Source organism: Rana temporaria, chromosome 1 (genome assembly GCF_905171775.1).
Source record: "Rana temporaria chromosome 1, aRanTem1.1, whole genome shotgun sequence".
NCBI classification, from domain to species: Eukaryota; Metazoa; Chordata; class Amphibia; order Anura; family Ranidae; genus Rana; species Rana temporaria.
In genome coordinates, this window is record NC_053489.1 from 189,854,773 (window position 1) to 189,866,249 (window position 11,477).

Below are 11,477 nucleotides of genomic sequence, written 5' to 3' on the forward strand. Positions count from 1 at the left end.
TTTCCTGGCTGATGAAGCGTTTGCCCTGGGACCCCATCTTATGAGGCCATACCCTCAGCGCACCCTCACCCCAGAGAGGAGTGTCTTTAACTTCAGGCTGGGCCGAGCACGTAGAGTGGTTGAGAACGCTTTCGGCATCATGGCCAGCCGGTTCCGCCTTTTCCTCACCTCTCTCCACATGGCGGAATATAAGTGGAATACTATTATTTTTGCCTGCTGCATTCTCCACAATTTTTTGCGGAGACAATCTCCAAATTATATGGCCCTGGTTGGGCCCGAGGCACAACATTTGACCCCTGCAGAAACTTTGGCGGGCCTTGAAGCTGGCCACACAGGACTGCCCCCCCAGAGTGCCCGTGAAGTCCGGGACAAATACATGGACTATTTCATGGGTAGGGGGGCAATACCATCTCAAGCAAATTTGCCATAATTGTAGCTTTCACCAAAATAAATCATAATCTTTTTTATAAACTTGTTATGTCTTGCTTGTGTTGTTTGGAGTTCTTTACTAAGTGTAACTAAGTGTATTTTCATTATCAACTAGCAAACATTTCCCAGGTGACCCCCAAACCAAACACATAGAAAATTTAATGTATTTTAGGAAAAACACCACACACTTTTTTGATGTTCAAAAGCTCTTTATTTTCTTAATTTTTTTTTTTTTTTTTTTTCCAAAATACCCTACAAAAATTTTTGTTATATTTTTCTCATACAATATACAATCATTTTTGTATTTTTGTTGGTGATTTTTTTCATACAATATACAATCATTTTTGTATTTTTGTTGGTCATTTTTCTCATACAATATACAATCATTTTTGTATTTTTGTTGGTGATTTTTCTCATACAATATACAATCATTTTTGTATTTTTGTTGGTCATTTTTCTCATACAATATACAATCATTTTTGTATTTTTGTTGATGATTTTTCTCATACAATATACAATCATTTTTGTATTTTTGTTGGTGATTTTTCTCATACAATATACAATCATTTTTGTAATTTTTTGGGTTTTTTTTCTCATACAATATACAATCATTTTTGTATTTTTTTTTTGTGTTTTTTATCTTAATAAACATTAAAATCTGGTTATTTTATTTTTTTGTTATTTTTTTTATTAAAGAAACTGTCAAATCTGGTTATATTATTTTTTTGTTTTTTTTTTAATTAAATAAAGTATAAAATCTGGTTATATTATTTTTTTTTTTTTTTTTTTAATTAAATAAAGTATAAAATCTGGTTATATTATTTTTTTGTTTTTTTTTTAATTAAATAAAGTATAAAATCTGGTTATATTATTTTTTTGTTTTTTTTTTAATTAAATAAAGTATAAAATCTGGTTATATTATTTTTTGGGTTTTTTTTTAATTAAATAAAGTCTAAAATCTGGTTATATTATTTTTTGGGGTTTTTTTTAATTAAATAAACAGCAAAATCTGGTTATATTATTTTTTTGTTTTTTTTTTAATTAAATAAACAGCAAAATCTGGTATTTTAAAAAAATTTTTTTTTTTTTTTCTGATTCAGACTCTCCCCAAAACATCTAGTAAATTTTTTAATTTAGTTTCCACCCTCCTTGTTCTTTCGTTTATTTTTCTGTTGGCCAGATGTATCTCCTCCACCTCTTCTCTGCAGGCCCATATTTCGGAGATCAGCATCTGTTTAGTATGCCTGTCCAAGCCACCACCTGATCCTGAAATGTGGGACAAAACAATTTTTTTAAATTAGGCAGGCCTACATCTACATTACCTGAAGCTGGGTTAGTTATATGTTACTTTACCTGATGTGGTGGCAGGCTGCGCATCATCACCATCCCTCGGGGGTGTGGCTTGCTGGACTTCTTGCTCCCTTCTTGCTTCATGACGCCCTACGAGAATGAAGAAAATGGAAACAGGATTTTTATAGCTTATAGGCCTGAAAGAGGAATATGATTCACTTTATACAATTTCTGGGACTATTGATGTTTTGAAAAACCCCTCAGGGCAAAACACAGGATTGAAGGCATTCACAAAGATCCTGACAAATCTTGTAGCTTTGGTCTACTTTTAAACATGTAAGCCAACCAAGTATACACTGGATCACCTCAGCTCTGTGTGAACCCCAAAATGGGTTATTAAAGGGTACAACAATTATGCAAATGAGTCCACATGTGTCACCGACTGCTGAGCAGACTCTCCTTTTACTGTATATTTAATTTGTAAAAAAACTTTTGTGGTTTTAATAGCACATCTACATAATTTTCACGATTGATCTCACCACAATTTTTAAAAAATGTCATAATTTCTAGGATTTTAAACACAATATTTAGTCATTCCGAATGGACGTCCAGTTTGACGACAAATTCTTGTGCATAAAAAAATATTACAGTACAACCTGAAATAAAAAACACATGGCGCGGAACAAATCTTACAAAATATATAACAAACTTACTTCTTCTAATTACTCTCCTGATTATCTTCATTTGTTCCGGCTCACGTTTTTTAAGGTCACACCACCTTTTCCGGATCTGTTCTTTGGACCTTTTCACCCCAAATTTCTGATGGAGACTCCTCCTCACCTTCTCCATTATTTGGGCCTTGACCTTATTAGGGTACTTATATGGCCCATGCCTCCCATCGTAGTCCTCTGCTTTGAGGATGAGGACCATCTCCACCATTTCCTCAAAGGTCATGTTGGAGGCCTTACAACGGATTCGCCGTGCTGCCATATTCTCCATGTGCTTCCAACAAAAAAAAGATGGAAAAGGGGCGGGGAAAATACGACACCATGAACGTCAGGGGCGGGGAGGCGTGCGTAAAGTCCCACATGCGCGTGTATAAAGGGCTACCACGTGAGTAAAAGGGGCGTTCACAGTTTGTGGAAGACGGCGGAGATAACGATCGGGTCAAAGACCGGTATGTAACTACATTTTACATGTTTTTCTTGATTGAATGATTTTGTGGCCTACATCTTAGGTTCATAAATTAAAACATAGCCAGTTTGAAATTTGAAGGTAATGGTCCGCTATAGTGCCGTCGTACGTAAACAACGCTTTGATTATGCATTTTGATCCAACTACTGTTGTGTGGGCAATCTCGGTTCTCATCAGGATGTCTTCTAAAAACAAGTCGGTTTAAACATGATGCAAATGGTCGCTTTTATGTCTTGACCAAACTATATCGGGAGTGCTTTTCTCAAACTAACGTTTCATACACAAATGAGGATGAGATCTGGCTTATTAGTTCGACACAACTGGTCATCTGTTTCCTAGGAACTGACCCAACATGATCTGCTGCCAATTCCTCCTTGTCGTTTTTGCGACGGAAGATAAGGGGCGGGGGGGAAACATCAATTTTTTTTAAGCATGGGCGGATGTCGTGTGCGGAGTGTATATAAGGCTCGAACACATGTAGCGTCCATACGACCGGGTTGCGTAAGAAAGACGTTTGAACGACAAGCGTGTAGGTATGCTTCGAACTTGGGACAGCAGTGGCATATTCAGGAAAGACAGACATTTAAAGGAGCAATAAGCCAAAATTGTTTGGGGCAGAAATAACTAACTTTACATTATATCAGTCTTGATTTCATGTCCTCATTGTCCCTTTTTGCTTTTAAGCAGCTGTAATCCTTTGCATAAATCATCACTTCCTGGTTCTCTGGCTCCCTCTCAAATTTATCAGGGGAGCTTGTCACTGTGGTCTAAGCTGTGTGTCTAAAAATCCACCAAAACAATGCTAATAATTTTAGAAATTAAAATATGCCCTGCTTTTATTTTTTTTGGGTTCTGTGTGTCTCTTTACTTCACAGAAACATTAAATAAATTTAAAACCAAAAGTGAAACTAGAGGCACATTATATGTATGCACTTGTATGTCTCTAGACACTGTAAACAGTCATTTCCTCCAAAAATATAGTTATCCATTAGTGACCCTTTAACCTCCCTAGCGGTATGATTCTGTCTGGAATTTTGTTCCAAAAGCGGTACCATTTTTTTGTATGGAAATTTGGTGTTATTTATTGTAGGCCTGCAATTCTTAGTAATTACTTACTTAAACCTGACCAAAGAAGACTCTAGTAGACCTCTCAGATGTAATAACGTTCGAAAAAATAAAATCATGAGTTATAATCTAATAAATAATATCATTTTATTCAGTAATGTAATAAATAATGCAATTTGTCAAACAGAAGAAAATTCAGTAATAAATAATGCAATTTGTCAAACAGAAGAAAATTCAGTAAACATCCTGGGTGTGGTAAATTTTGAAACATGGGACTGCACATAGACCAACGTCACAATCAGAGCAATAGAACCTTGTTTCCTTTCGGACTTTTTTTCCATTCCCATCTCGCTTTGAGCAGCAAACTACACACATTCTTGTAGGTGCTGCCTTTTTTGCGCTTGGCGGGATGTAATCCGTAAAGTGACGACCAGTCAGCCTCTCTGGGTTTACAATGTCAACAGCGCGACGTCCAGATCTGTTCACGGCCACTGATGGCGTTTGGTAGTTCAAAAAAATTTGCTCCACCACCTTCCAGATGAAGTCGGAGTGAACAAGAGGCTTGTCACTCCTTCCCTTGTGCAGTATATAGGCATTCCACATACATTGTTCCAGGAGATGCCTGAATATTTTTTTATAGTATTTTTTTTGTTGCTTCCGCATAGCTGGATAGAAGGTCATCGCCTGATCGGCTCTATCGACTCCTCCCATGGTGTTGTTGTAATCGATCACAAGTTGTGGCTTTTTGACATCTTTCCCACCTCTTGTGTGGACCATGGCAGTGGAGGTGGTATGTACTGTACTCATTAGGCACACGTCTTTTTTGTCACGCCAACGCATTGCCATCATCTTTCCTTTCTGCCAGGCCACCATTTCTCCTGTTTTCAGTTTTTTCTTGGAAAACATACATGGCAGGTCACGTCGGTTGGCTCTAGCGGTTCCATATGCGTCAGTCTTGTTTTTTAGTAGAAACTCGTACAGCTCAGGCGACGTGTAAAAGTTGTCGGTTGTTACACAATACCCCTGATTGAGCAATGGTTCAAGCAATGAAAGGACTGATGACGTTGCCATCCCATAGTCGCTGTACCTGGGGTTGAATTGTGTTCCTTTGCCGGTGTATATGATGGAATTCCATATATAGCCAGTTGTAGACTCGCAGAGCATATAGGATTTTATTCCAAACCGCGCTCTCTTGGATGCGATGTATTGAATCCAGCTGAGGCGTCCTTTGTAAGCCATCAGACTTTCATCAATGCTGATGTCACGGTCTGGGACATAGGCCTGCTGGAAATTTGTTATAATCATTTGGAATACTTCCCAGATTTTCTTCAGTTTGGGCGCTGGATGTGTGGCTTCGTCAAAGTCCTCATTGTTGGTGAAGTGTAGATTCTTCATTATGAGGGAAAATCGGTACTCGGACATGATGGTGCCAAAAAATGGGGTTGCCAGCAATTTATTTTTAGTCCAGTACCATCTCTGCAGGGGTTTACCCACCACCCCTTGGAGAAGTATTAGCCCCAGAAATTTCCATATGTCCTCCTTACTCACAGGTTCCCATTTTCTGGATCTGGAAAACTTGCTGTGCAGAGTAGTGGATTGCTGCTCTTTGTAGCGGTTTGTCTCCGTGACAATCTTTTCAATGACGTCATCTGTCAGAAATAATTTTAGGTACGCCAAAGGATCATTGTGATCAACTTCTACCTTCATCCCAGGCGATCCTGTAAACGGGAATCTTGGCGGTGGTACTGCATCCATACCGCAATCAATAGGGCACCAAGTGCGCACCTCACTGAGCTCAAGTGGAGATTCGTCGCTGTCGCTACTTCTCTGGTCAGAGTCGGAGTCGTATGACGAATCTTGCCACGAATCGCTATCGCTGTCGCTCAATTCTGCGAGGAACTCTGTGTCGCTGTCGCTGTCACTTATCTGATCCAAAGCCGCTTTGGAGGTGCTAAAGTGACGCTTTGATGCCATTTTATTTTTTTTGGTTAGATAAAACAGCAAAAAGGGCAGCCAGGGCAGTGTAGAATAATCTGAGGTGAAATCTGAGGTGATACAGTGAAATCCTGTCAGATTACACTGTATCATGTAACTTTATGTGTGTGTTTTACTTTTTTACATTGTAACATTGTAACTTTTTTGAATCTCCCGCCCACTTCCGCCACTGTGAGGCGCTGCGGTTCACAGAGACGGAAGAGAGAGGAGACATCAGAGAAGACATCAGCGGGGCTCTCACCGGGATTAGGTAAGAACACCGCTGCGCTCACTCTGCAATACATTCTGCCGGGGCTCTCACCGGCGATCACAGCGGGAAACCCCGCTGGATCGCCGGGATGTCACCACACCACCGCTGCGCTCACTCTGCATTTCCCCTGACTCATCTGACCGGCGATCCAGCGGGAAACCCCGCTGGATCGCCGGGATGTTTAGCCACCGCTGCGCTCACTCTGCATCCCCCCCAGCGGGACTAGTCTGACCGGCGATCCAGCGGGAAACCCTCGCCGGATCGCCAGGAATTTTTGGGGGAAAAAAAAAATGCACCCCGAGCGTGACTCGGGGTTACCGCTTCTGGCACTGAATGTTAACCCCGAGTCACGCTCGGGAATACCGCCAGGGAGGTTAAGGGCTAGCTTGTGAGAAAGAGTAATTGACTTTATAGATTGTGTAGTGACATTATTTTTTTATCCTTGGTTTTGGACAGGAAAAGATGAATCTCTTTAACCGACCCGAATTCTTGGAGATCTTCATTGATCGGTGGCAAGAACTTCCTGTTCTGTGGGCCACCAAAGACCCCATATCTAGAAATAGAGACTTGCGCAAAACTGCACTGGAGAGCCTGCTCCCACTTGTGCGGAGACAGGTGGGGTTTGATGTGACAACTGACCAGTTGGAGGTCAAAATTGGGACCTTGAGAGGCACCTACAGGAAGGCACGCAACAAGGTCTTGGCTTCGATGAGGTCTGGAGCTGGAGCAGGGCGAGTATTTAAACCCAAGTTGTGGTACTACAGCAAACTGAGCTTCCTGGATGAACACCTGGAGGTAAGGGAGTCACTTTCTAGCCTTCCCCCCAGAAGCCACAGAAGGTCCAGCCTTCCCTCCAGCCAACCTGCTGCTCCCTCTGCAGATGAACCCTCTCAGCAGCCTTCCATCCTGGATGAAGATCCGGATTTGCCCAGCTGGAGCCAGGTATATAGTACTTTCAATGTGCAAATGTGTGGTGTTTAAATGTTGTTAAAGAGATGTAAATTAAGATGTTAAAGGTAAATAAAAATTAGATCTAAAAGTGTTATTCCTAAAATTTGTCTGTATTGGCCATGAATTTTTGTGGTGTGATTGACCATAAAACATGTGTCAGAATGATTGGCTTAGCTAAGTCATGACTAAAAAAAATGCAACAGTCAGGAGCTTAAATAAATAAAAAAAAAAATGTTTTAAATAGTAAAACTTTACTTTTTTTCCATACACAGGACGAGACCAGGCAGCAGGAGGATCAGGAAAATGCCAGGCAGGAGGAGGACAGGGTGAGTGGCTTGGAGGAGGCTGCAGGCCCAAGTATCTTGGACGTGTTGGCAGGCCCAAGTATCTGTAACGTGGTGGCAGGCCCAAGTGGAGCGGATGAGGTGGCAGGCCCAAGTGGGTTGCACGAGGTTGCTGGGCCAAGCACAAGATGCCAGGTGTCTCCTCTTCGTCTGCGTCCGAGAAGGCAGGTGAGGGATACAAGGGTGCGTGACGCCTCACTAGCCCTCATTCGGGACGCCCATGCAACCCTTCAACAGCCTCCCACTGCTCAGGAGGGATTTGTAACAGTGGTTTTGGCCAAAATGTCAGAAATGACATTAGACCAACGCCTCCTCTTTGAGGGCCTCCTCATCACCCTCGCAAATCAGGGGGTGAAGGGTCTTCTCACGGAGGACACTGTGATTTGCCGCCATCCCCATCCTCACACACCACATAACTCCCAAGCTCCCCCACCTTCTTCTTCTTCTCATGCTCCTTCTCAAGCTCCCCCACCTTCTTCTTCTTCTTCTTCTTCTCATGCTCCTTCTCAAGCTCCCCCACCTTCTTCTTCTTCTTCTTCTCATGCTCCTTCTCAAGCTCCCCCACCTTCTTCTTCTTCTTCTTCTTCTCATGCTCCTTCTCAAGCTCCCCCACCTTCTTCTTCTTCTTCTCATGCTCCTTCTCAAGCTCCCCCACCTTCTTCTTCTTCTTCTTCTCATGCTCCTTCTCAAGCTCCCCCACCTTCTTCTTCTTCTCATGCTCCATCTGAACATTCTTCTTCCTCTTCTTCTCCTGCTCCTTCTGAACATTCTTCTTCCTCTTCTTCTCCTGCTCCATCTGAACATTCTTCTTCCTCTTCTTCTCCTGCTCCATCTGAACATTCTTCTTCCTCTTCTTCTCCTGCTCCTTCTGAACATTCTGCTTCCTCTTCTTCTTCTACTACTCCTCCTCCTTCTACTCCTCCTCCTTCTACTGCTCCTCCTCCTTCTACTCCTCCTCCTTCTACTGCTCCTCCTCCTTCTACTCCTCCTCCTTCTACTCCTCCTCCTTCTACTGCTCCTCCTCCTTCTAGTGCTCCTTCTACTGCTCCTCCTCCTTCTACTCCTCCTCCTTCTACTCCTCCTCCTTCTACTGCTCCTCCTCCTTCTACTCCTCCTCCTTCTACTACTCCTCCTCCTTCTACTACTCCTCCTCCTTCTACTGCTCCTCCTCCTCCTCCACCTCCTCCTCCACCACCGTCGGCTACTCATCCTCCACCACCTTCGTCTACTCCTCCTCCTGGCATGAGTACTACCCCTGTGGCACCACCTCCAGCCAGGCAGAAGAGGAAGGCTGCTGAGAAGGCTGCAGAGAAGGTGAAAGAGCAGGCTGCAGGGAAGCCACCAAGGAAGGCCTTGAAGAAATCCAGAAAGTGACTCCCTTACTTCCATGTGGTGTACCAGAGTTCAGGCTGCTGTAGTACCACAACCTGGTGACATCTGCCTGCCCTGCTCCAGTTTCTGACCTCGGGGAGTCCAAGACCTTGATGCGTGACTTCCTGAATGAACCTCTCAAGTCCCCATTTTGGCCTCCAACTGATCACCAGTCACATCAGGCCACACCTGGCTGTGCACAAATGGCAGCGAGCTCTCCAGTGCTGACTTTTGCATAGTAAATTTATTTTTATTACCAAAATAAATGGTACATTTTTTTTTTACAGTTCATACTTGTCCTTGTATTTTTTTACATTTCAATTTTGCAAGTGAGAAGGCAGGTTCTTATTTTTTAAAAATTGGATATAAGGTGTAATTTGAAAGGGACACATGAGATAAGACAAAGCAATAAGGTTTCTATGGGGGGAACTTGACATTACAAAAAAAAAAAGGATTTGCATTTTTTTAAAATTTAAAATTAAGGTGAATATTAAAAGCAGGATTTAAAACACACGACCAAAATAAGGTGACAATAAAAAAAAAAAAAAATATTGAGTCCAGTAAGAAAAAGGTTCCACCTAATTTTAAGGAACTCTGTGTGAATATCTTAAAAAAAAAATATTATATTGCTGTTTTGTGCCCTTACAAAAAATTGTGTAAAGCGCTGCAAATAAACGATTAAATAATGTTGGAAGCGACACGAATGTGCTATCTCCATTCCAAACGCTAGTTTTACCTATGTTGGTCTCCAGTGTCTAAGTTTTTGACAGGTTTCTTAGCATACACACGACCGAGTTTCTCGTTTAAAAAACAGCCCGATGAAGAACTCGTCGAGCCAAAATCCACTGCCATCGAGAAAATAGAGAACCTGCTCTCTATTTGCTCGACGAGTTCCTCGGCGGCTCCATCGGGCCGAAAATGTACACACGACCGAGTTTCTCGACAGAATCCGGCTCTTCACCGAGATTCTCGACGAATTCTGCCGAGAAACTCTGTCGTGTGTACGAGGCCTCAGAGTTTCAATTTGTATGCAATCAGGCAGGCCCTTGTACTACATGGTTTTGGTAAATCTGAAGACAAAAATCTGCAGATAATCTGATGGTGTGTATGGGGCCTTACAATTGCCCCATCATTTTGCTGTTATAGCCACTCTAATTCTTTACTGATACTCCTTGGAGAACACAGCATCCATCAGGACCTGTTTAAGTGAATAATCCTTTAAAATGAGAAGAGACACTCCTACTATTTTGATACAAAATGATTAGCTTTGAAAATATTCCAGGGGCAAAAACAAACATGTGCTTCTTCAGATAAAAGTAACTATATTTTAATTTAATTTACATTTCTTTGTATTTTTGTTATTCTTTTTTATTTTTATTTTTATTTGTATTTACTTTTCTTTCTTTCTTTCTTCTTCTTTCTTCCTTTCTATTTACTTTTCTGTCATTATTTGTATTTCTTTGTATTTTGCATTATTCTTCATATTTTCTTTTTCTTTCTTTCTTTCTTTCTTTCTTTCTTTCTTTCTTTCTTTCTTTCTTTCTTTCTTTCTTTCTTTCTTTCTTTCTTTCTTTCTTTCTTTCTTTTTTTCTTCCTTCCTTTCGTTCTTTCCGTCTTTCTTTCTTTCTTCCTTCCTTTCGTTCTTTCCGTCTTTCTTTCTTCCTTCCTTTCGTTCTTTCCGTCTTTCTTTCTGTTTTGGTCTTTATTTATCTTTCATTCTTTAAAAAAAAAAAAAAAATCTTTAATTCTTTTAAATTATTATTATCATTATTTTTTTATTATTATACAGGATTTATATAGCATCAACAGCTTACATAGGGAAATTATATTTATTTATCTTTCTTTCTTTTTAACTTTCTTTCTTTCATATTGTTATTATTATTTTTTATTGCCAACAGTTTGTGCAGTCAAACAGTACAGTTACAATATGATTCAATATTTATATTTATTTATTTTTATTTATTTGTTTTCATTTATTTTTATTTTGTTTTGGTCTTTATTTATATTTCCTTTTTTATTTATTTCTCTTTTTTTATTATTATTATCATTATTTTTATTATACAGGATTTATATAGCATCACCAGTTTGCACAGGCAAATTATGTATCTCTATTTATTTTTCTTTCTTTCTTTTATATTGTTATTATTATTCTTCTGGATTTATATAGCACCAACAGTCTATGCAGTGCAGACAGCACAGTGACAATATAATTCAATATTTGAATTTCTTTCTTTTTCATTATTTTTCTTTCTTCGTTTTCTTTTTTTCTATATTAAGCTTCTCTCTTTATTTAATTTTCTTACAATATTATTCAATATTTATATTTCTTTCTTTGTTTTATTATTTTTCTTTCTTTTTTTTTTTTTTTTCTCATTTTCTTTCTTTTTTTATCAAAGCGTCTGTTACCCCCAAACCTCATATTCCCGATATGTGCATGCTTTACTATGTACTTGTATAAAAACATATCCTGTCTTTGTATTGCTTCCTTTATGTGAAATTCCTGGTGTTCCTGCCAGTACCTCTGCTTTCCTATTAAAAACTGACCACACTAAGCAGGAGAGAACAACACGGTCAGTTCTCAAGCTAAG

At 40.0% G+C, this 11,477-nt stretch overlaps 1 protein-coding gene across 1 annotated transcript; it reads right to left on the bottom strand.

Moving 5' to 3' along the window:
* Positions 1-4,212: 4,212 nt before the first annotated feature.
* On the bottom strand, positions 4,213-5,952 carry LOC120940935 (piggyBac transposable element-derived protein 4-like). The gene has a single exon (XM_040354129.1). It carries the CDS (start codon positions 5,950-5,952, stop codon positions 4,213-4,215), a length of 1,740 nt encoding a protein of 579 aa, XP_040210063.1.
* Positions 5,953-11,477: the final 5,525 nt, after the last annotated feature.